General features: G+C 48.5%; 1 protein-coding gene across 1 annotated transcript in view; it reads left to right on the top strand.

Moving 5' to 3' along the window:
- Positions 1-25,807, top strand: part of NOC2L (NOC2 like nucleolar associated transcriptional repressor) — a 55,601-nt gene that overhangs the window by 22,010 nt on the left and 7,784 nt on the right. The window contains exons 13-17 of the mRNA XM_054849624.1: positions 3,637-3,750; positions 3,909-4,010; positions 8,827-8,970; positions 14,947-15,060; positions 19,959-20,094. Of these exons, the coding sequence (XP_054705599.1) occupies positions 3,637-3,750; positions 3,909-4,010; positions 8,827-8,970; positions 14,947-15,060; positions 19,959-20,094 (610 nt within the window). The remainder of the gene's footprint in view (positions 1-3,636; positions 3,751-3,908; positions 4,011-8,826; positions 8,971-14,946; positions 15,061-19,958; positions 20,095-25,807) is intronic.

The following is a 25,807-nucleotide window of genomic DNA, read 5'->3' as shown; positions in this document are numbered from 1 at the left end:
GCTCAACAGAGAAATGCAACATCCTGCACCTGGGGAAGGGTAACTCCGTTAACAACAACATCCTGGGGCCTGACTGGCTGGAAAGCAGCTTTGCAGAAAAGGACATGGACAACAAGTTGACCAAGAGCCAGTGATGCGCCCTTGCAGTAACAAAGACCAATGGCATGCTGGGCTCTGCTAGGCAGAGCTTTGCCAGCAATTTGTCTATGGTATTTCCCCTGTGCTGAGCACTAGTGAGACCACAGCTGGAGTGCTGCATCTAGTTCAGGGCTGTCCAGGGCAAGAAGGACATGGGCGTACTGGAGTGAGTCTAGTGAAGAGCCACGGAGATGAAGGAATTGGAGTATCTGTGAGAAGAGGCTGTGAAAACTGGGCCTGTTTAGCTTCAGGAAGAGAAGGTTCAGGGAGTATCTTATTAATGTGTGTAGAATACCTGAAAGGAGGGTCTGTCTGAACATCAGGAAACAAATTTTATTTTTTTTTTTTAGTTTTATTGTGATGGTCACTGAGCACTGGCACGGGTTGCCCAGGATGGTTGTGGAGTCTCCATCCTTGGAGATACTCAAAAGCAGCCTGGACGTGGTCCTGGGCAGCTGGCTCTAGGTAGCCCTGTTTGAGCAGAGCAGTTTGGGCAAGATGACATCCAGAGCTCTCTTCCACCCTCAACCACTCTGTGAATAAAGAGGCTGAAACAGATTTTTCTCAATGACAGTTAGTAACAAGTGGCGATATGTAGAAAATTAAATACAGGAGGTCCTACTTAAGCACTGAAAAAAACCCGCAACAAACCACCAGTTTTATATGGTGAGGCTATTACAGGTTGCTTAGATAAATAGTGGAGTGTCAGTCCTTGGAGATACTCAAAATCTGACCAGACGTGGCCCTGAGCAACCTGTTCCAGTTGACCCTGCTACATGACTTCCAGAGGTTCCTTCCAATCTTAACTGTTTTGTGACCAAATGCTTCAATCCCAGTTCTGCAGAAAGTTGGGTGGCTTGTCTGAACTTGGTAATAATCAGACTCTGCTGGAGCGGTTTAACTAGGTGCTCTCAGCCCTTCCCTGGGTGAAGTGGGAGGGTGACTGTCAGACCTGAGGGACAGCTGCAGGAGCACCCAGCGAAGCACTGCATCCTTGCTGGGAGCTGCCCTGCAGCAGGCGCCCTTGGCGTCATCAAAGCAGATGCCGGGAGGCTTTTGCTAGAGCCTCCAAGAAGGAAAGAGGGAGTGGATGGGGTGATACAGCGGGAGTGCTGTGGGTGCAGAGTTGGTTCTCTGGTTTGCACTCTGGCAGTGCAAACTGTACATCTGAGCACCCTTCCGATTAGCCATATGGAAATAGTCTGTGAGCTTGAGATTGCCAGAAATCCTTCTCCTTCCTGCTTGTGTTGCCCTGTCCTTTCTTTTGTCTGCTAGTGGTTATCACTTAAGCCAAATTGTTGGCTTTTGACATTTTCTGGCCCTCTAGTCCCTCATTATCGCCTTTCCACCCTGCCACAGGATTCCTAGACGTCAGTCATCCTCTCCTTCAGTCTAGCTGTTAGCTGAGCCATTCTGCACAGTCTTGAGATGGGAATCACATTTTCCCCCTTCCCACATGTCCTGACCGGTTCCCTAGCACCTCCTGGGAGAGTTTCAAAACCTGTGGTTGCATTTCCCCACTTGCCTCGCGGCATGTTAGGATCCCACAGAGCCTGACGCCTTTCACTTTAATGCGTCTGACCTCAGGGATCAATACTGCTGTTTTGGCCAAAGAAATAACCGTGCATAATGAGGTTTATAGCATCGATTCCCCAGGCTAGGGCTCTTTGTTTTCACAAGCCACCAAGCTTGTCCCTCCCTTCCAAATAACCTGGATCGACAAATAAAATGTAGAAAATCAATAGTCGTCTCCATGCTTTTCTGGCCTGGGGGCATCCATGTGACCTGAACACCCTCCCTTTCCTCCTCACCTCACCCTCTAGCAATCAGTGTGCTGCATCCCCACCTTGCTGGGCTGGCTGGGGTCTGATGATGAATGTGGTGCTGCTGCATAGAGGGAATAGAAATTATTTCCTGCTCAGGAGTGTGATTTAAAAGCATTGGGGACAGGGAGAGGAACTGTAGGTTGCTTTTGAGGTGTGCAGAAGTATGGGTGGGCAGGATGTACTCCTCATCAGCCCCCTCAATGGTTGTCATTGGATATGCAAATGATTACCAATTGCTGGCTGTTTTGGGGCTTTTTTTGGTTTGCTTTTTAAAGAGGTCGCACTGCTAGTGAGCACCTCACTTGATTGCCATTTGTTATCCTATGATGGGGTCTCTGGGAATCTGCCCCGGATCAAGTCATTTTTGCAGTTCTTACCATCTTTCTCCTGAAATCTGCCACTACCAGGCTGGGAAAGGGCATATTCGTATTATTGCTCATTTTGGAAACCTTTTGCTCCTTCCTGTATCGCAGCTTCAGAGGAAGAGCAGCACAGCACACAGGCTTCTTGGGATAGTGTACCCTGTTGCCTGATGTCTGCCCCGGGCAGCAGGGACCCAGACAGATTCTGGCTCTATCTGATTTCAGCTGAAGATAGCTTTCCTTTGTGCCAAATGTAGCCTTTCCGGGGAAGCGAAGAATGGAAATTCTCATTGATTCATGTTATCCTTCCCCCAGTGAAGTTGGGAAACTCCTCCCAAAAAGGAGGGAGTGGGGAGGCGGCTTTCATAGTTCTTGGTCTTGTTTACAATTTGTTAAGTTTTAAGGCAATAATGGCTCTTTTTAATTAAAACCAAGCTTGAGATGCCACCCTGGAGAGCCAGTCACACAGACGCATATGTAAACTTCCTCTCTGCAACCATTATCGTTAAACAAGCTCTGGAAAAACACAAAACCAAAGGTGCAGGTCTGCCTTTTGATGTTACATTCCTAGTCCACTGGGCATCCAGCTGTAGTCTGGAGCTTGTGTGTGCTCATCATTTTGATGAGCAGGGTGCATGGTCTCCTCTCAAACTCTGGGAAGGGGCCAGTTTTTCTCCGTGTCCCTTGCTGAGAAATGAAATGTGTCTATGGAAAATAACATGCACTTATTCAAAGGCTGTTCAGTTGTAATTGGTGCAAGGGACACCAACGGGAAATGGGTTAGAATAGAAGCCTTGCCCAGCAAGGGGTGTTTGTGAAAAGGACTTACTGCTGTCTCTGCTTCCTAGGGCAATTATTTCAGTGCCAATAAAAAGGTAACAGATTTGGTATAAGCAATATTTAGTCTTGCTGTTGAAAAGTTTCTCACCTTAAGGGACAGCTCCAAAATACGCTCAAGCTTTGTAGTATGATCTTTCTGACCATTAGAAGCATGGGTCTGAGGAACAAACCTCTAGTTTCTTCTGCTGTTGCTTGTGTCGGTTTCCTTTTACTTCACACTTCTTTAGCACCTTTAACACTCAGGTCTGTAAAGCTTCAAGCGTGGTTGGTGTTTGCTCCCTAACAGTTCCTTGCCGGGTTATTTAAGAAAGCTGTGGGACAGTGATCAGAACAGGCAAGCAGGAATCAGGATTTCCGGATTGTCTTCTCAGCTAGCTCTGCCACCAAGTGCATGATCTTAGTTGAGTCAGTTGGTATCTGTTGCGTTTTGCGGTGTGATCATCTTTACACTCAAGTTTTTTCTGTTGTAGATTTTCCAACAAGTGGATTTCAACAAGAAGCCAGGGCGTATGAGTGCTAAGCCTATTAACTTCGCAGTGATCTTGAAGCTTTCCAATGCCAACCTGCAGGAGAAGGCCTTCCGTGTAAGTGGAACCCCAGTGGCCAACAGCACACTCTAAACAGTAGAGTTGCCCTAGCCATATGCTTTGTGTTCCTGTCCCATGAGGCTGGAGACTCGCAGTCTGGGTGCTGTAGGGTTTAGTTCCTATCTGACATCCCTATTTCTGCTTCCCCTACCCAGGATGGACTCATTGAACAGCTCTATGACCTGATGCTTGAGTATCTCCATTGCCAAGCTTACAGCATTGGATTTCCAGAGTTGGTTCTCCCCACTGTCATTCAGGTAAGGTGCAAGATGCTTCTTGATCATGCCAGGAATGTGCACAGAGAGGGATAAAGTCGTTTAAGCTAACAGTGAACTCGAGATGGTCCTCACAATGTGAGGGAAGAGCTGTTTACCTTTTCTTAATTATAGTTTTTCTTTGTGTTTTGGGGGATTCTTGGGGAGGAAGAGAGGCATCATATCTAATTAGGAGACTGAAGGTAGGTGAATGTGGCTGTGGAGTTAGCTACTCTTTTGGGAGCCAAAGTGGAACAGAGGGCCTCATAACTGCTGTAGAGATAGGTTTTTGACTAGTCAAGTAGTGGATGTGTTCTTGGCAATTCAGAGTTGTCCGAATTGCTGTATTGTCTCAGAGCACTATCTGTGCTCTGTGAGCCCATACTTCTCCTTGCCTTATGGCCTCCCTCACATGCTCTCCACAAGATGGCAATCTTCCCTCCTTTCACAGTGTCTTCATCAACTGGGGCATTTTTTCCCCACGTCCCTTCAGACAAAACAGTACAATTCCTGTCTCCATCCTTCCTCCTTGCTGCACCTAACATCAATGCTGCAAAGCAGTCTCCTTTGCATCTCCCCTGGCATTCCATGGTGCATGGTGTTCTTCCTAGCTACTTCATGTTTACATACTTCATTGTCTGCAATAAAACTGCCTAATAGTGCTGCACATCTGGGTGCATAATCCTTCCCTAATACCTTGCTAGCTGGGTGGCTTCAGTTTTGAATGAGCAGTGACCTCTCTGCTTTGAACAGTAAGATTGCTCAATGCAAACATGTTGGAACTTGTTCCCTCCCTTCCTCCCAGTCCTCTCTATTTTTAACTCGTGAGTGGCAGGTGTCATACAAGTTTGGCAGAGGGCTGCTATCATATCCTCCATGGGGACATGAACCTCTGCTTTGGTGTCTGCCGTGAGACCCTGTGTCTGCGTGCCTTGTTGCTACGATGCCGCTGGTTGACTTGGGAGCAGTGACTCAGTTGGGACCCAGAGGCTGCTTGGGAGGCAGATCTCCTTGTTTCTGCGGTATGTAATAGGCTGGCATCTGTCAGGCGCATGACTCTTGGCTGGGTCCCTGCAGCCTGGCACAGGCCGTCGCCTAGCTGGCAGTAGGCAGCTTTGGCTAATGTGAGCTGACAGGCACTCTCTGTGCTAGGAGAGCGGCTCCTGTGCTTGCTCTCGCTTTGCGTGCTCCTCACTTATCGGCAGCGAACAAAGCCCTTTCCTCTCAGCCAGCAGCTGTTGAGAGCATCGAAGCTGTCGGAGCTGATGTTCTAGCTGGAATGAAAAACGGCTGACGGCCCTCTGGCACCAAGCACCCTGTGGCTTCCAAACACACCCTGGGACCGGTCTGTATTTCTGCAGAAAATTAATGCTATCGGATTCCTATTTGGCTGCCACTAACCACAGCCTCGTGGCGTCTGCTGGGCTGGGGTGCTGAGCTTAGCTTCCCAAAATCTCAGAGTCTTCGGGAAAGTGTGGGGGGGAGGCTTTTCTCCTGGAAGGGTTCCAGTTAACTGTAAAAATCCATCTGTCCTGATTCTTCCTCCCCGATGAGCTCACGCTTCTCTCAGTGCCGTGTCGTAGGGGCTGTGTTCCAGCTGGCGAGGGTTACATTCCTCGTCTTCTGGTCAGCGGCTTTGGGATAAGCTAGGCTGAACTGCCTTCAAACTGAACTTTAAAACATCCTTGCCTGGAAGGCAGGAAGCACCCGGGCAGATCAAAGGAAAGGAGAGCCAGTCAGGGTGGGAGACAGTTCAAAGGCTTCTGTTCTGCCCAGCCGCTGGGATGACCCCACGGCGGTCACTGCCTCCACAGGCTGGTAAGGAGCTCGGAGTGCAGAGCCTCTGTGGACGCTTGGAAGAGTCTGCCTCTTCCCTCCTTAGAGCCCTGACAGGCATCACAGAGCAGCAGTGGGAGGTTAAAGGGAAAAACTGGGCAGGCGTCGATAAGGGGTAGGTACTGCTGGGTGGAGGGAGGCAGGAGATGGCATGATCTAGGCATGGCTCGCAGCTAGACAGAAGGGCAGGAGGTGCCGGTGTCCCTTGCCAGCAGCCACTCCTGCTGTCCCGAGCTGAATATTCCCTCTGCTTTTTGCGAGTGGGGGATTGGGCTTGATTTGGGTTCCCTGGAACACACACACTCAGCTGCTTCAGATCATTTATAGTTCCCTGCGTCGTTTACAGTAAGAGAAGCTGGGTTTTTGCTGTGGTTTCTGCTGGTATAAACCATTGGTGTTTAAGGCTGGCAGTTCGACAGAATCAATCCCGCTAATCACAGAGCTGCTTAGCTAGGAACCGACGTGAGATGTGAATGACATATATGCATACACACATGCGTATGTTCTGATTGCTTTTATTCTGGAAAGATACGGTTGTTGTATTTGGCAGAGTGGAAAAAGGCATACACAGAGTCCCTTTCTCTCTCTCTCTCTCTCCTCTATCTTCTTTTACCTTCTTGGTTCTTCCCTGCCTCTTAACACAGGACTGAGATCTCATTACGTTTCGTTAATATCTGTGGCAGATAGTGGTGGGACTGTGAGGGATTGCAGGGGTAGGAGAGAAGAGGGGGGAGAGAAGAAATTAAGCATATGTCTGTGAGAGTGAACACACAACACCAAACTGCACAGATAGAGCCTGAGATTTTGCAGGATTTCTGGTGACACTTCTGCAGCGAAAGAAAAATGATAATGTATGTGGCAGCGGATGAAATGGATCTGGGGCTGCAGCTGTGGGGATCAAGTGAGATAAATCGAATGACAAATGCCTCTCTCAGTGGAGATAAATATGCAGCACCTATGAAAAATAAATATTTTAGAAATGGGGGGGTGAGGGTAGGACAGGCTTCACCAGCAGAAGAATAGTTTTGCTGATGGTTCCTTTGTACTTGTTTGATGGGCTGTTTGCTTTGTAGAAAGGGGGAGAGGTTCATTTTAACTCCCGTTTTTCGGAGTGGGATCTATGATGGCAGGTGGGCGTATGCTGGGGATAAAGGGACAAGAGAAGCCCCTGCTGCTAGGTAATGGGGGGCTGTCTCCATGTGTGTAGTAGACAGCAGATGCTGCAGCAATATACCCATCAGGAGAGCGGTGTCCTGCCAGAGAGGGGCAAGGTGTGACTGCCACCTCTTGATTAACACTTAATACCTACCCACTTGGCATGTAAGATCAAGCCAACATGTAGGCTTGAAAGGAGGGAGACATCTTGTTCCTTCCCCTAGCTCTGTCTTTTGAGGCAGAGCATTTGAAGCCGTAAGTAGAGAAGACAGTACTGTATTTGCTGACTAGAAACCCTTTGTCTCTATCGTGATAGCATCTGCAGGTCCCAGCAGAGATGAAGGTTCCATTGTGGTTAACCATTTTCTTTTGCCTTGGTGGTTCTCTTTCTCTAAATCAAGTGTCTGTGTATTGTCTGTGTGTGTATATATGTGGCTCTAGCAAAGAGTTTGGCCTGCAGAATTTGGACAGCACTCCAGAGGCTTGTCTTGGGGTTGGTAAAAACTGTTAGCAGACAGTGTAGTAAACTGGAATTCAAGCCACGAGTCAATCTGGACACCCCCATCTCTTTCTGTCAGCAAGAGCATCCACTGCTGCCTCAGCTTTTAGTTTGGAGGTGTCAGATCAGTGCTGTGCTGTTGGAGGGAGGTTTGTATTGGGAGGGAAAATCTTCTTTGGTGGGGAGAAAAGAGATTTGCTTCAGGACAAGGCTACTGAGTTAAAAATAACCCAACACAAAAATGTGCTCTGTTTACAACGAAGTCTCATTGTCTGAGAGTAATGAAGTGTGTTTTGGGGACAGAGAGAGGGCAGGAGCAGGTTCTCTGAGTAGGATGGTCCTTGCCCTTTCAGGCAGCAGTAGGATTTGTGGTTTCCTGGCAGACTGGCTCTTTTCCTGAGGGTTACACATAAGGCCTTGGGTGTAAAATAAAGAATTATCTAGGTACATGCTGCACAAATTGTCCACAGAGAGAGTTATTTTGTAAATTTTTGTGTGGTGGGTGTGTGGGTTTGCGCCCTTGAAAAATCAGTGGTGCCAGTTGGCGCTGGGTTGGTACAGTCAGACATTAAGCAAACTTCACCCCGTGTGGCTCTGCAGATGGCCATCTGTCCTGACCCACAGCTCTGCACCAAGTGTTCCCACCAAGCTATGCCAAAGACCCTTACTCCCAGCCCACAGACACTTCCACTCCAATTTTAAGACTTCTCAAGCTCTGCCTTCAATCCCAGCCATTGGTCTCATCCACAGCCTCTTGTATTTGGTGTTCCCATTCCAATATCCACTGATGTTCTACAGTCTTAACCCACAGACGCCTTTCGCCATTCTAACCCTGGCTTCCCTGTGCGTTTGGCCGTCTAGCATCCACAGGTATCCACTGTTATTCCTGGTCTCTGTGCATCTGGTCCACAGTCCCTCCTACTATTTGGCTAAGCAGGATTCAGTGATATTGTAACTACAATGGCAGCTAGGAGTTGAGGCCCCAGAGAGCGTAGACGTTTTTCCTGCTGCTGCTTGAACTCCACTGATAGAATTTTTCAGAAAGAAGTAGTGTTAAAGGGTGCAAAGAGCTGGTGTTGAGCAAGGTCCCTGTGCTGGATTGCGTACAAACATCTGGCCTGTCACTGCAACTCTGCATCCTCCCAGCCCGGGGTGGCAGGACCCCCAGGGCTGAATACGGGCGATACATTGGAGTGTGGTATGAATTGAAGGGAAAAGGTGCCCCATGCTGTCTGTCACTGGGGGTGGGAAATGTTCTTTTGCTGATGGGATCTGTTTATGGAAGCTATTACATTACTCTCATTCTTCCTCTCGTTTTCCTCCTCCCAGCTAAAATCTTTCCTGAAGGAATGCAAGATTGCCAACTACTGCAAGCCTATCCGGCAGCTCCTGGAGAAACTGCAGGAAAATTCTGCCTACATCACCAGCAGGCGTCAGAAAGCTACCTTCGGCGTGGCCAGCAGGGAGTCTGTGGTGAGGCTGCTACTTCGATTTGGGCTTCCTGGAAAGACAGTCAGACTCCGGCTGCTGGGGCTGAGCGGGTGGCAGAGGGAGGAGGGACGAGGAGATTCATGGAAACGGGAGTGTGTGGGGTGGGGCAGATGTTCACAACCAACTGAACTCGGCAGGGCTCTGATGCTATAGCTGGCAAGAATCAGCAGCCAAGAGCCTCATGGAAAACACAGTCCATAAATTATACCCTTCTATTATTTATACAACACGCATACTCACGGAAGTGCCTTGCTTTACTGGGGCATCTCCTTTGCTGAGAAGTTTCTTGGTTTCCATCATCCCATTCCTGATAGGTAGGTGCCAGTTCGTGCCTAAAGTGATGGGGGGATTGTGCCACCTCTGTAATTTTGTTGTTTCCTCCCAGCCTGTAGAGACCAGTCCCCAGCAGTGTAGAACCAAGCTATCGGCAGACTGATATGCGGCAGCTCAGGATCCTGAGACAAACCTTTCCCCATTTTCCTGGGCCCTTGTGGAGGCAGAGCTATAGAATCGGGAAAGTTATGAGCTTTAAGAACAGTGATCAGGCATCCTAGGCACTGCAGTTGCTTCTCAAGAGAGATGCTGGTATATTCTTCTGTCTGAAGCTTAAGCATCCAGCCTGTTGAGAAAATGCTGAGCACGTGTGACACCTATACAAGCTGCAGTGGTTCTGGGTGGCTCATGGGGCCTGTGGAGCAGTTGAGTTAAACCTCAGGATTCTACCTTAGTGATGAGATGAAGAGGAGTGACTAAGGTGATGATGGAAACCCCCCTCTTATCTTAGGAAATGAGCTGTATCACAGCTAGAAAACAGTGTATTAGAGGGTGTGTTAGCTAATAGTTGGCCATCTGACTAACAGGTTGAGAGATGCTGCCTTTCTCCTTGTTTTCCCCTGCTCCAGGAGTCTGCCTGCTCTGAGCCACGTCCTCCTAGGGATGGTGTAGCATATTGTCAGGACATTCCTTTCAGTGTCCTTGCTTGAAGCTTTTTTTTTCTTTTGCTTTGCTCCATCCTTCTTTGGAAACCTGTTGACCTGACCTAAACTCTGAGGTATTTGAAACCCAGGCCCTATATAAATGAAGCCAAAGGGAAGGAGGGAAGCTTTGTTTGTGCGTCCTTTGGGTTGGATATTTTATCTTTGCTTTTTATCCAGCACAGTAGCCTTTGCAAGCCTGATACCAGGTAAACTCTGTGTGTGCATGCCTCTCTGTCTGAGAGGAAGTAGTGAGTCTGACTCTTCCTTGCCTGGCAGGATTGAGGTGAAAATATCTCTGTCTGCGAGGTAATTGATGGGTCAGAGTGGTCTCTGCGGCCACATGCTATCGTTGGAAAGTCTGGAGTTCTGCATCATTGAAAGCTCCACCTGTTGGCACGGAGCTGGGCATGGAGCAGAAGTTGCAGTGCAGACTAATTTGTCTTCAGACACTCAGGGGTGGGGACTGCAGGAAAATTATCCTCTGAAACCCTGACATAGCAATGCCAGTTCACAGCAGCACTATTCTGGGATTAAGGGGTTGATGGAGCTGGGTTTGAGGTGACTAGTGTTTGGTTCTAAAAATGCCGTTCTGGGTTGGACTGTTTTGTTAGAGGAATTACGCTTCCTGTCTGGAGTGAAGTGGTTAGGGTTTTGTGGTTTTGTATTTTTTGCGGGCAATGCTGTGACCACCCACCCACTCTGCAGAGGTAGAGGTTTTAGCCTCTAGGGCTCTCCGTGAAACAGATGGGCTGGGGAAGGTCGTTGGCTAAATAAAACAGGGTTTCCAACGACTCTGCCACTGGCTGCTTTTTGCAGCAACTCTGGCTGCAGTCCCTTGTGTAAGAGCTAAATGATTATTTTAACATCTTGCTGCCTGTATGTCTCCTAGTTGACATTGGTGCACCTGCTTTCCCAGGGACATCTGGGTGGCTGAGTAGTGTGAATCAGGCAGGGTTGGCTCTGGCGGGGCAGCAACAGGCAGCCTGCCTTGAGTAAGGGAAGCTGGCACCAGTTTGCCAAGCCTGTTTGGAGACGACTGTTCTGTCCTTTAAGGGGATAGAGCAACAGTGAAAAGCGCTGCTCAGGGAGGGTGCCTGGATTGCCTGTGCAATCTGTATTTTTGCACTGTGGTGTTGTCCTATGGGAGATGGGAGCCTTTCTCTTCCTTCAGTTAATGGGATATCAGTGCTCCTGGGAGCAGAGGAAACTGCCCACTCAGTACTTTTGTGGGATGGAAGAGCTGTAGTGGCTTATCTGTTGTTCCCCGGGTGGCCCTGTGTTTTCCCCCTACTCATTTGCAAGCAGATGGTGTAGATTCCCAAGAAGGGCCAAAGCTCCCACAGAGACCAGGCTTCCCAGAACGATTTGGAGTGTCCCTTGAAGTCTGGGTTGAGTTTGCCAGGTTGTCTTCAAGATATGTGGGGCATTGGCACTTCTCATGAGCGAATGCTTCCAGAAAAGGGAAGGAGAGGGGTGAGGGGAGGTATTTGCATGTCTCCCTTGCCAGCAAGAGCAATTAAAAGCAAATGCTCTCTGGTATTCTCATCCATGCGTTTGTGCCTGCTCCACTGGAGAGAGCAGAGCCCAAATTCTGGGCCAATTCTTCCATGCAGCGTGCTGAAACACAGCTTTCATGGGGGGAATTACAGAGAAATAGGTTTAAACGAGGGGAATAAAGGTTGTGAATGTGATCAGATCTGCACTCCTGAGTAGTGGACATGCTTTAGAAAGCTGGATTCTAGCTAAGAGTCTATATTATGTAATTTTTAAGAAGAAACAGCCTGAGGATTGAACTTAGTGCTGCGAAAGAAGCATGGTAGTGCAATGTTTAACTTAATGTGGAGGGACTGTGGAGAGGTCCCTCCTCATATCCCAGGAGCTGTGCTATGGAGGGATGGGCACACCAGATGTGTTCAGCCTGACTTCTTCCACGTTATTTTAAGATTGAGACCTTTACCCTTTTGGGTTTGGTTTTTTTTTTTTTTTGTAAGAAGCAAGGTTAATATTTGAGAGTCAGTGCTTTTTTGAGAGTACAGTGCTAATAGGTTACGTACTAATTAAGGTCTTTGTGAGGGGAGCCAAAAAAAGTGGAGCCTGCAGTTGAATCCAGATGCATAATGTGCAGCTCTGATTTTAGGTTCATCTGCACTAGTGTGGGCCTGGGATTGGCAGGGGAAAATGCGGGGAAGGAAAAAAGTTCACCAGGACCCGCAGTGCGTGCCAGGCTGCGTTACAGCTCTGTGGCTCCCAGGCAGACCCTTGCACTGACCTGGGGAACCTTTGTTTAAGAAGGGTGCAGCCCAGCAGGCTGTTAGGCTTAATGAAATGTGAAGTGAGGGAATGAGCTGATGCAAAGCATTGCCTCGCTTCCTTGGGATTTCCAGATCTTCTGCATTCATCCCCATGTCACATTTCAGATGGGAGGTTTATCTGGAGGGTGGGTGATGATCTTTGTTACATTTGTGCAGGTGCTGGCACTGTGGGCTTGATCCATGCTGGGTGTTGCCTGACAGCACAGTGATGCAAAAGCAGTAATAGGAGGAGAGTTGCAAATGGTTAAAGTGGATGTGATGGCATCCACTCTCAGAATTCCCATTGAGGTGTTCTGACTAGAAAGATGGGAGTGTTTTAATGGTCTTTTTTTATCTCTGGATTCCAGCACACTTTAAAACAAAAGGAGCTGTATCAGAACAGATAGACTTTTGCCCTCTGTAAGAAGAGTCTTTCTCAGAAGCTGTCCATACCAAGCAGCATCAACAAATTGCCTGATTACAGCCTGATATGAGCCTGATCTATACATGGGGTGACTTTGTACTCCTTGGGAATTACTCCTCTTGCCATAGCGGTGGGTCAGATCGACAGTAAAGCTGTGCTGTCTGCTGGCTGGCGTCTCTGCTAGCGAGTGCTGCTGGAGTCGGCAGTACATCAGCTGTGCTTTCAGTCGGCGTGCCGGGGAGGAGACCGGAGAGCAGACGCAGGCTCCAGCCATACAGACCTGGAGCCGTGTTACAAACAGTCCCGTGGGGGTTGTGAGTCTGGGACCCGTGATTACCAGAAAGGGCCTGTTTGGCTTGATGCAGTATTGATAGCGCCTATTGTAGGATGCATAAATAGATTCTGTGCCATTAAAGTGCAGGTGACACAAGCTGGTCGCCATTTAATTGCCAAAGTTCAGCTCCTGGTGCCAGCTGCAGAGACCACAGATCATCTCCACTTCCCTCCCAGTGATGGACCACATCAAGAGCTGGCATAGTCTGCTGTATTTCACTTCACAATATACACCGAGTACTTGCTTTTTTGTGCAAGCTGGGAGCTCTGCGCTGCTATCCATTGCGGAGATCCACTCTCTCTTTCTGTCTTCTAGTTCATACACTGCCCTTTAAACAAACTTTCCCACACTTTGGCTCACAGGCTGCAGCCAACACACCATAGCTCTCTAGTTTTGGGGCTCAGCTCCCCAGGGGCAGTTGATTTGGGATCTGCTGAAGAATATTTGAGCTGCTGCTGTGTTTTCTGCTGTGAAGATGGTCTGGCCTTTTGTTCCCAGCCTCAAACAGGAGCAGTGTGTACACACAGCTGCCCATACAGAGCTCCGGATTTGTTCTCAGCCCTGGATTCAGGATACTCTTTTTGGATCTGTGTTGACCTTTGCATGTATCTATGCTAACCTTTGTTCCTGTTCCTTGTTCCCTTCCTCCTTTGCCTGTTTGAATTCCTACTCGTATGGCATGTCTTTCTGCTTACATTAGATTGACTTTTTACTGTGGGGTAATGCGAAGCCTGTGGGCACTGTGGTAATCCAGTTAACAGGTACAGTTCTGTGTGGGTTTTAAGTTAAAGGGATGTTGGCAGGTTAAGAAGAATGTATTTTAATATGACATACCGCCACCCCCTTTCAGCACTAACAGGCCAAATGATTGAAGTGTAAAAGAATTTTTAACCATCTAATTTGCTTCCCACCATTTATGTTGTTTGCAACTCCTTATTCTCCCCGCTTGGACAGAGGAAACAGGCTCGGCACTTCTTCATGCTCTGCTCTCTCAAGGTTGGGATGAGTCCAAGACCCTGCAGGGGAATGTTTGTTTCAAAAATAAACACTTGGCTGTAGAACAGGGGGAAAAGGCAATCAGACATCTTTGGTACTTAGGTCTTGTAAATGCTTGCATGAGGCTTTTCTGAATTAAAAACCAAGAACTGAGCAGGCTATCAAATGCCTCCATTAAAGGAGCAGGGGACAAATTTTGTCCTGATAGATCCTCTGATCTGTCTCTTTGATTCCTACCTTCAGGTTTTAGTTGAAATAATTTCTTTTTCATTTTGCTGCATCATCTGACTTGACTTCTGTGTCAGTGTCTTCTCACTAGAGCTAGAGTAGAAGTGAATGTTCAAGGCCAAGATAGTAATAGTGGATCCCAGAAGGCATTGAGCTGGTTTTAGGAGAGCCTATTGTGAATTCTTAGCAATTCTGAGAATCAGGCCTCTTCTGGAAGGGAGAAATAGGAATCTGGGAACCCACGTTTTAGGCCACCATGCTGAGAAAATTTGTTGATGTTCCCTAAGCTAAAGCATCTTATGCACCACCATATAGATGCTCCTATATGAGGACCTTATGCTGTCCTTCAGTGCCATTGGTATCTTGTGCTTTAGTATTGCATAAGTAAGCTGCTGCATTGGCCAACCTGTTCATTTCATCTTTTGGCTTGCTTTGATCTCCTTGCAGTGCCCAGCAGTTTTTTTACCGAAGGAGAGTTGTCAGTCACTCCACTCCTGATTAAATAGTTGCTTAAATGATTGTGTCTGAATTCACACTTAGTCCTGCTTGCATTCTTGGTCATGGTTGCCAGTTTCCTACTCAGAAGCTGGGAAAAGATGGTTTGGGAAAGGGTCTTAACCTCTACTCTTGACTCACTGCGTTTGCCAAAGTTGTATTGGAAAACTTCTTTGAAAACCTTTCTTAAATTTGCACCCCTTTTATCCACAGGAACAATGGGAGAAGCAGGTCAAAGAGGAGGGGACGCCTCTGACCAAGTATTATACTCAGTGGAAGAAGCTAAGAGAGAAGGAGATACAACTGGAAATCAGCGGCAAAGAAAGAGTAAGAACAAAATGCCTAACTTACTGGGCATCATCTGTGCCCTGGGAAGACAAGAGAGCCATGTCCTGACAGCAGGATAGCAGCTGGTCACAACCAGCTCCACTGCTGTGAGCTTGAAATTGGCTTGAGCTGTGTGAGTGCGGAGGCTGGGCATTCTTGGAAAGAGCACGAGCGTGGCTGGACGGCAGCCTAGCCGGTGTCTCCATCTCCCTGAGGATTTGTCTTACTGGGAACTCTAGGAGCAAAAATCAGTGTCCTCTGCCTGTACCCTGTTCATTTGCCCAAGTTAATAGAGGATAAGTGAGATAAGGTGAAGTAGTGCCAGGGTAAATTTCCCTCTGTTCAGGCTCGTGCTGTTGAAGAACCGTTGGTACAGCAGCCTCTGTAGCTCAAGGCTAGGAAGCTGAAGACAGTAGTGATGGAGTAATTGTGTTGTGTCTGAGCAACTGGGGCAGTAGCCTTATTGTGGATGTTACTTTTGGAACGAGCATGTGATGTAGTTTTGAAGTTTAGACTCTACACACAGTTCCAGTTCTGTCTGTTCATCTCCACAGTCATGGGCCTTCTCATATTGCTTTAATCAGTTTGCGTAATTTCTTGCAAATTCCATTGCTTTCTTGATAGTAAAACAGAATGGGTTGAGCTCATGTAGGCCTTTAGCTCTTTTTCCAGCTCTGCAGAATGTGACTGGCTTGCCATGCTAAAACCTAACTTTGCAAGAAAGTAGGGAGGGGAAGATGCCTCTCTTTGCGAAGGCAATATCAGAAATGAATTCTGGTTGGCATTTTCTTATTTCACCTGTGTGGGGGTGGCCGGTTGTGAGGTGCCACTTGCTGTCTGGACATAAGTGCTCAGGCTGCCATTTCCCACATCTCCTGCCCAAGGGAAGGCTCCTTGGCTGCTCCTCGTGGCACTGCACTCTAGGATGCAGAAGGTGGGGGTGGGAGCTTGCTTACATTAGGAGTCTAAAGGAAAGCTGTCTCGATGCTAATGCAATGAAAGTGGCTGAGCTAGGCTCTTGGCCAGGGAGCAGGAAATAGATATAATTGGTGTCTCCAGCGTATGGTGGGGGAACAATTAAAATAATCGATGGGACATGAGGATGCTTGGCTCTGAGCCAAGTCCCAGAGCATGGTAGAAGACCTGGGAGATCCTAGAAATGCTCAGCATCGTATACCAGCCTGAGATAAGGACAGGAGACTGAAATTCCCTGGGGCAGCTATGCAGAGGGAACAAAAAGCACGCTTGCTTTCTGTGCAAACCCAGCAGGAGAATGTGGCGTTTGCAGAAGGGAAATTGGAGAGGGGAGCTAAGAAACAGCAAGAAGCGATGGCTGTGAGTGGGGCTAATCTCTGCCCAAAACTGGCCTTGCTGGTGTGAGCTGACACTTTCCTGGTACTGAAGCAGATATCACAAGGGGAGGGAAGATCAGGCTTCAGTGTAGACAAGCCCCTATCTCGTGTTAAAGGGAGAAGGGGAGCTGGAGCTCCTTGGGCTGGCCAGGACCAGCTGAGGTGAAGAGGTCCCCTTGAGGGGGACTGCATTCCCATAGCAAGGCTCAAGAAGGTGGCGTCTGAAGGGCAGTGACAGGGGCTTGTTTTCTCTTGGAGAAGGTGGGCTGAACAGATAAACTGTAGCGAGAGACAGACTTTGGAGTTAGCTTTCCGAAAGGCCTGCGGCTGCCTGACATCTTTGCTTGGTGAATGGGGCTGTTGTCTCTCTCGGTGGGGACTGCTAGCTTAATGATGCAGCATTGTGAGCCCCAGCAGGAGAGTGAACACCATGAGGCCCATTAGGGCTGGGAAAATCCATGTCCCATTAGCAGCCATTGGGAGGGAAAAAATAATAACAGAAAAAATCTGCCTGGCTCTCAGCTGCAGCTTTCCTTATATAACAACGCTGACCCCGTCTGCCCATTCCATTTGCTTTTCCCAATGGTTTTTAATGGGATGTAGACTAATCGGCTTCGTGAGACTCAGTAGATAGTAACCCTCTAGCTGGGGATTAAAAGACTGGCCCCCAAATTACCTAATTACTGCTACTGTGTGATGAACACAGGCTGTATCTGCGAGCTGTGGCTCAGTACAAGTCTCATTCCTTTGCTTTGTGATCACTCTGCAGCTAGTAGGGTTTTCTGGTGCCTTTATTTTGAGGTGCCCATCTTGAAGGCACTCCTGTGGAGTCTCAGAAAGTTGGAGATAGCACAACTCAGCATGATTCAACACCAGGTCTTTTTTAATATGCTCAGGTTGAGTTCAACCAGTACTGATGTCACCCAAAACTGTAGGCTGCCTTTGGAAACGGGGACTTCTCCTAGGTAGTATGAAAATACAAAGAAGCCCCAACTAACAGCTCCCTGCTGTACATGCCCTCCACAGGATACTGGGGAAATTTTTCACAGTGTTGAGATATGCCTCTCTTTTGCTCCCTTGAATTGGAGAAGTTTGGCGAATTGGAGAAGACAGTTCCACATCATGTACGTGAGACATTTTACTCATACACAGCTCCATTTCCACTTTCAACCTGTTAAGTGATGTGTTCCATGGAAGCATCCCGTGCTCAGGATGTGTGAGGAGGGAGGATAAGACCTTGGATGATGTTTGCATTTCATTTACTGCTGCTGAGCATTAACAGCAGCCAGGATCATGGAGAACAGAACTAGCCAACAAGGACTGGGGCAGTTGATGTAGCAGTTTGTTGTTAAAACTGGGTTTCTGTTTCTGTTTGTGACACTTTCAACCTCAACTATTTCCTGGTTAGACAGTGCTGGGCTCCCGTTTAACTGCTGCTGTTGCTGAAGAGTGATAGCTACCAATGCTGCCATGGCTCTTGGCACAGAAGCGGGCCCAAAGGTGCTGCCTGTGACTGGGAGACTTCCAGAGTCGGCTCAGCCATGCTGATGACATGCCACGGGGTACAGTTCCCAGTACCTGTTGGAGTGACCATCTATGGGACATGAGGCCTTCACCCAAATGGAGCTACTGAGGAGGACATGGTGGTCCAGGTCTTGGGCTGCAGGAAGCACCGGTGCTTCTCCTCGAGGCTGGGATGATGGCGGCATGACCTGGCTGAGGCACTTGCAGAGGCAAGGAATGTATAAATTGAAAGGGATCAGATACGGGGACTGTGCCTGTGATCACAGCCTAACGCTGGATTAGAAGCGTAGTTGCTGATATATTTTAGCTTCTGAGACCTTTGTGTTTTATTTCCGGAGCCTCTCATTGAATCGGTCTTTCTAGAGCATCTGCCTCTGCCCTCCCACCCTCCATAAAGTTATATTCCAGAACAGATGAGAGGAGTGAGGCATAGGCCTGTCTTGTCCACCAGAACCGGTAGGGGCTAAGGAAAATTTTTCCACCGTAGCAGCTTCCCTGCCCCATGACAGAGTTTGCTGGAGCATAACCACCCTGGGAAAGAGGATGGTTACAGTACGTCATTAGGTCAGCTGAGGGCAGCCGTTTGGCAGTGGCTCCGGATTGCTGCTCTTGCTGTGTTTTGCTTCCCAAGCCTGTTCTCTGGCATGCAACGGCATGCAAAGTTGTGTGCTGCTTTCTTCACGCGTCTTCCCAGCACAGAGACAGCCCGGCAGGTCTCTGCAGGGCCAGTGGAAGGAGAGGCATCTCACAGTGGAAGAGAGCAGGTGGGAAGATGATTTAAAATTAGGACCCTGCAAATGGTGGTTGGTGATTTGCTCCCCTCTCCCCTTCTCTGGCCAGCTTCTGACTTTCCATCCTGGTGCTGCAGGTTATTGCTTGTAAGTGCTCAGCTCCCAGAATCAATATTGCCCAGCTGGGGACCATAACCATGGAACAGGCTGGGAGAAATTGCTGGAACTGGCTGCAGGAGCAAATGCGTGTCTCCGTGTCTCTCGTTGTCTCCCCCCCGTCCCTGTACTCTTTTTCTCTCTCTGCTGAGAGCTGCCTTTCTATATAGACTGTGCTTTGCTGCGCTTCCCACTGGGGGAAGCTCACGGGAGGGTTGAAGTGGATGTGGTCAGAGAGGAGTGTGTTGAGGGGTGGTCTGACGGGTGGGAGAGAGCAAATGAGTTATTACTCGCAGGGCGAATGTTTCCAAGCAAGCTAATGTGTGCTAATGCATGAGCGCTTCCCAGGAGGTGTGCAGCCAGGCACGGGCAGCGGGCAGCTGATGTTCAGAGAGCACTTGGGATTTAATTTGCATTCTGATTATCTTTGCCCTGCTGGCCTGAGCCCTTGCAAGTAAATCCTCCCCCTAATCCCCCTCCGGAGAGGTGTAAAGAGCAGTGAGGTGGTGTCAATTGCAAGTACTTAATGGCATTGATATTGGCTGTCTGCAGCAGCAAGGCTCTTGGCCCATTGATCTCCTTAAGGGCTATCAACTGGGGAAGCCGTGGTGTAGACAGACCTTAAGCATCTTCAGCACCTTACCATTTAACTGTGCTGAAATCTGCAGCCAAAGAGACAGTGCCTTTGCTGTAGCTGTCACAGCTTTTGGCATTGGTGGAAAACAGCTACTTCAGAGATGACCAGCGCAGTCTGGCTTGATTGTGCTTGGCTGCCCAAGCTCACAGGGCCTGCATGGCTTTCAGTCCAGAGATCCAGGGCAGCCAGCTTGTCCTGGATGTCTTGCATGCATTTTTATCCATGCTAAGGTACCAGCAGTAGATGGCCCATTAGCAAAAGTAGTTTATTAGGTAAAGATCAATAGAGCAGTGGTGCTTTGCATGTATCATTCACCTTTGTAACTGACTCACAAATCTATCTGTTGCTCCCCTAGTTGGCAGCAGGCAGACCCAACTGTTCTTGGCAGCGTGGCTTACACATACCAGGCAAAGCCAAGTTCCTGTGTTGAAGCTCAGCATTTTATGTTTAAAAGTACAAATTAAGGTTTTTCTTACTGTTGGTTTTGGTTTTTTCCAGCTTGAAGACTTGAACTTCCCAGAAATTAAGCGTAAGAAGCAAGATGAAAGCAAGGAGGAAGATAAGAAGGAATTCAAGGACCTCTTTGAGCTGGACAGTGACTCTGATGAAGAGAATGTTGGATTCCCTATAAAAGGTATGGGGCTGGGGCTGGGGCTGGGCATACCTTCTCCTTATCCAGAATTCTGTATAATGTGGGTTGATATGGCCCTGCCCTAAGGGGGATGCATACTGGCCATGTTCCGTTCAAAAGATACACTGTTAGGGAGAGAGAGCACAGGATGATGATGCCTTTTGGAAGCTTTTTAAAGTCACAGACAGAAGGTAGTTGGGAGGCTTTTATATCTCTTTCCTGCTCCTACTTTGTCACTCCAGCTCATTTTAAAGCCTGCATTAGTCTTCAGTACATGACCCGTACTCTCCCCTCCCCTTAGCACCTTTCTTTTCTCACAGACACTGACCCTCCAGCCATGGTTCATGTTGTAATTCCCAAAGAGTGAGTTCTCCTTCTTGTGCTTATAACCTGTGCAGGTTCTGGGCTGAAATCTCACCTTGGAGAACGTAAAAGTGTTTGCTGTCTTTTTGCATCATGAGGTGGAGGTGCAGAAATCCATGTTTTGCTTCTGCACCTGCAAAAGAGGAATAAGAATGTTATTCTACCTGACAGCATGCTGGGTCTTTGCTGTATACGTCGTTGTGAACAGTAGCTATCACAGGGGCTGGCTACCACAGCGAGGATCTTTGATGGAAGAATGGTTATCCTCTCTTTGTGTGCACTTCTGATTTATTTATTTTATAGTGACTGGTGCTGCAAGTATTCTTGACAAGCCAAGAAAGTCTAGAGCCTCTGGAGAACATGGGGTGATGTCACTCTCTGGCTGTGACCACGAGGGGGCCACAGTAAATTGTGGAACCTGCCTGAGAAGTTCACCATATAGTTTGAGGAAAAACTTAGGTGTTCTTTTTGTAATTTGGAATATTTGAGGTATCACAGGTTTTCTAAATGCATTGGCATTCATATAGTAGGGCAACTTGCAGGAACACAGAGTTTTCTTGTTTTGTGATTTAATCTACAGATGAAGTCCTAATCTGTTGTGCACATTGTAAGGCGTGAGGATAAATCTTGAGACTTACCACAGAACCAGTGAGCATTGTCTCCCTCATAGGCATCTGACACAGGAGGAAGAAAAGGTTGGAAAACTCTCATTTGATAGCTTGAGGTTGAAGTCAGTGGATTTTTGTAGGTGATCCAGCAAAGAATAGGAGAAGGGCAAAAGCGAGCACATGACCCACCAAGGTACTCAGAGATCAGTGTGACATCAAAATGATTTGCCGAGATACATCCTTGAGATCTGGGGTTGTCCTGCCTGCCAGATGAGTCAAAACCTAAGCAGCAGCCCAGTGGCTTCTAAAAAGGCAGTGATAACTGCAGTTCAGAAGGCAGGTTGCTGGGAGCCAGGGAAACCCAGGGTCTCCTCCTGTGCCTCCCAGGAACTGACTTTATGTACGCTTGGGAGCTTTCTTGGACGGATGAACTTCTGGATGTACACTGGGATCCTAATGAGGCATGTCTTGTCATGAACATTCCTGGTGATACAGTACAAGGTCTATGGCAGCTGTCTGTCTGGCACTTGATGTAGGCAGCTTCTACCTTGTTTCTGGTGCTTGCCTGCTCACTGTAGAAATCTGCTGAATAGAAGGGTTTGCAATCTACTCATCAGGCATGGCTTTTACCCCCCTGCTTGTGCAGGTGCTTGTGACATCTGTCCATGAGGTTCTTTGGCAGCTTTAAGGGGATGACATATATTGTGAAGAGAGTGCAAATGAGGACTAAGGTCCACGTGATATCAAAGGGCTCTCCCTGCTCTGTATGAGTCCCCCGGCTGCAGTATCTAGTCTGCAGTATCTAGTAGTTGAGCATGTGTGAGCACTGCGGTGTCAGTAATAGGTCTGGCCTTCCAACATTCCTGGGTCAGCTGCCTCTCCATAGCCTTTGTTCTTGGTAGGGTGTTTTCTGGAGGGAGGGAACAGGCCCTGAAGGCAGCTTCCATCTCAAGGAGCAACTGTGCTCAGCCCCACCATGGATCCTGAGGCGCTGGGTGGAGAGAGCGGAGCACTGGGTCTGTACTGCAGCACAGGGTGATGTCCCCTCCAGGCAGTGGTGTGACTCCGCAGTGGGAAAGGGACGGGGAGCAGAGAGGCTTGGGAAAGCGCCTGTGTCTTGGGAGATGCATACAATGAGCTCTTGTTCTTACTCTGTGTGGGGTGTGAGATGTTCCCAGCCGTGCTCTGCATTCAGTAACTGTCAGGACTGGCTGCAGATGGAAGTCAGAGAAGCAAGTGCTTCAGTTTGCTGCAGTTTCCTGCTTTTGTGGCCATTGTTCAACTGGGTGGCCAAATTCAAGGGAATTTGGAAGGCTCTGCAGCTGCCTGTCTGTTCACTTCTTTACCTGTGAGGTTTGAAGGCATCACAATCTCTTCTTGTCAAATAAGGCAAAAGGGGAGTCTGGGACAATGGAAGGACTTTGGTTCATCTTGAATCAGCCTCAAACTGCTTCCAAGAGAGACGTGTTGAGTAGCTGATGGCAGAAATCTGGGCAGGAAGATAAGACTGCCCTGGATGGACCTTCTGGAAGAGGAAAACAAGAAATATAGCTGGAAAACAAGAAATGTAGCTAAGAATGCCCAGTGGTGCTGACCTCCTTGAAAAGTGACAGGGACAGACCTGATCCAAGACAGGTTGGTTCTATGAAAATAACTGTGACGGTGATGTGTTGTGGGGATCTGGGAAGCTCATCAGAGCAGATCAGCCCTTCTGACACCACACTACTTCCAGACGTGGGCAGGAAGAGATGGGGCTGGTGGGCTATGCCCTCCCTGCTCTGGGAATGGAAGCAGGAGCAATGGAAGTTTGGGAATGCCAGGGGTGATGTGGGAAAAGAATAGGAGGCTCTCTGGAAAAGTCAACCATACCCAGACATGTCCATGTTCTCCTCATTAGCAGGGCTTGGCAGCAGCACCCAAAACTCTGTTCAGAGTTCTTACTGGAAAGAGCCAGTTCCAGAGTCCTGGGGATATCCAGGTCTCTGCAAAGAAGGGGGAGGGAAGGAGGCACTTCTGGAAAGGAAGGAATTCCCTGCTAGAAAAGTCCTAGCTAGATAGTTGCAGTGGTCTGTTGCTGTAACTCATCCTCTTAGGCAACCCCACAGGTTAAATCTGTGAGGATGTTTGCCCTGGTCTGGAAAACTCTCTTCCCCCTGATGGTTACTACATAGAAGTCTGGATTTCAGAACCTGCTGCTGGTGCAGCATCATTGTGGCTTTCTGGTGGGATGTTGGGTACAGAGGCATACTGAGAATGGCTCCCATCTCTCACCAACCACAGCATTTGGCTTGGCAGAATCTTTCCTGTGTTGACAGGATGTTCTTCTTCCGATTAGCAGTTGTTTTGGCCTGTCAGGTCCCGGACCAAATTCACAAGAGTGGAAAATTGCCTGCTAAAAGCCAGGAAATCATCAGTTTTCTGTTATTTAGCTGCTATTCAAAGGCGTCCTCACTTTTTTTTTTTTTAATTAAGTATTGTATTGGTGAAATGTTGATTTCAATTTACACTGTCCCTAATCTCTGGAAGAGGGTAGGCCTGGAGAGCAGCTAGAGTTGTTGGGTTAACCATTGCTAGCCAAAATGTCTTGCTCATTAACTAACTTCTACCTCAAAGACCTTTGTATTTCTCAGAGCAGAGCAGGCTTCTGAAGAGGTCTTTCCGATCCCAAGCACGTTTTTCCCAAACTGAGGGGATTGGGGAGCTCCCTATTCTCACAGTTTGCCGTTACTCATTCCTGGGGCAGCCAAGGGTAGATGATGGAAGCTGTCCCTGCACGTAGGAGGGGCGTAACGTGCAGATCCTATTGTCCTCCAGCAGCACTGGTGCAGTTGTGCATTACCTTCCCTTCTGTTCTAAGCATCCCCCTCTCATCCACCCCCACCATTTTCAGCTGTGCTATAGCAGAGAAGGGAGATTTGCTGCATCCAGCCCCCGGCACTGCCGCAGGAAATGGCTGCCAGCAGTTTGGTGTTTGCAGCCCGCACAGCCCTTGGCCCCAGTCTGTGCTGCTCCCAGATGGGAACCACCCGCCCCTGCTCAGCAGCAGCATCTGGCAGAGGCACCTCCTCCAAAATCCTCCCGGAACAGCATCCCTCAAGGAAGCACGGAGGGGCCGCTGGGAACTGCCCTGGAGTTGAATAGGAACCATCCTAGATTTCCCGGAAAGTAGGAAAAACTGTGGCATGGGCTGGGGAGCAGACTCAGATGGGGTAGGTTCCTCTGGGGAGAATCAGTGTGGGCATAACATTCTGGTAGTGGATTCTCACAGGGCAGGTGCTCCTGGAGGTATCCTTGGAGTGATTTAGAGGTGAAAGTCAGCTCCAGCCACGTGTTACAGCCTTGAATCGTTCTACCCTTCGGCTCCTCATCATTAATGTGGCTGCCACAGCATCCTCTGGTAACATGGTAACACATACCACAACTTTAACGTAGATGTTCTTCAAAAAAAGCACTTTATTTTCTTTAAGCCTACTGCCCACTGAACTCACTGATCGGCCCCTTGTGCTGCCTACAGCCATCAGCCTGCTTTAACGGACCATGTAGGATCCAGGCATAAACCTATCTCTTAGGCCCATCTTCTTCTGAATCCTAACCCCAGTTTTGCATTAGGCCAGAGATGAAAGGCTGATAGCAGGCCATCTGCTCCCCTTCTAGGCCTTCTTCCTAGTCCTTCAGGTCCTGAGGACCCAGCAGTAGCTAAGCTCTCTGATCTTTCCTTACCTTAACCTTAGCCTTAGCAGCCTCACAGCAGCCAAAACCCTGATAACACATTTATCTTTGACGGCAGCAGCCTTTCCCCAGCTCCGTAGGCTTTGTAGGTCTTCAGTCTCCTTTCCTGAGTCCCAAGCCTGGCTTCAGCCTCTGCAGTTGGCCACAAGTCCATGGTAGAAGAAGCCTCCCACCCATCTGAATCTTCATTCTCGCTTCTCAGGCCTTGCCGAATCCAACAATGAACAAATTAATCTCTTCTGAATCCTAGCAAGACTAGCAATAACAAAAGATTCTGTGTCAGGTGTCATGTTTATAGAAATCTCTTTGTGGTTTGAGCCCCCTGCTCTGTCAGTAGTGGCACTTCTGCTTATTGTAGGGCTTCCTGAAAGGACGGAGAGGATGGTGGACAGTTCTTTGGAATTCATCAGTGAGTTCATCAGCACAACTCTGTATCTGTTCCTTTCAGAACCTGGAAGCTGGGAGCGCTGGTTAGGTCCCTGCCAGCGCATCTGGGAGACCTCAGCCGAGATTGTTTGGTGGGGGATGCTCCTGCACGGAGGAGTAGTCCCTGCTCTATTCCTGGTTGCTTTGCTTTGGTCTACACCTGGCTGTGGTGCAGCCACATCAGGGAATAAATTGTAAGCAGTGTATGGATGCATGCAGCAGATATGGCTGCACAGGAAAAGGAGGGAAAGAAAGTGATGAATTTGCAATCGTTTTTTAATCCTGTGGATCTGAGGGGAGATTCCTCCTATTCTTGCGTTGTGCAGGTGGAGCTGAAAGCTGCCTGCTCATTTCAGCAGGATTGCACACCCTGGCATCCTCCCCATGGGGGCGGGAAAGGTGGTGGATGCAAACAGGTCCATCACGTCAAGACAGGTCCTCTGGAATGGAGAAAGCATTTGCATACAGGAGAGACTCCCTTACTTGGGTCTCTGCAAGGTCTGAAGAGGGGAGAGAACCAAGTTTGCACGTTTCAGGAACCCCTGAGCAGGCAAGGGCAGAAAGATCCAGGAGATGGGGAGGAAAGAGCG

The sequence above is a fragment of the Grus americana genome, chromosome 21 (assembly GCF_028858705.1).
Source record: "Grus americana isolate bGruAme1 chromosome 21, bGruAme1.mat, whole genome shotgun sequence".
Lineage (NCBI taxonomy): Eukaryota > Metazoa > Chordata > Aves > Gruiformes > Gruidae > Grus > Grus americana.
The sequence above is the reverse complement of the archived record's forward strand: the minus strand, read 5'-3'. Positions and strand labels throughout refer to the sequence as shown.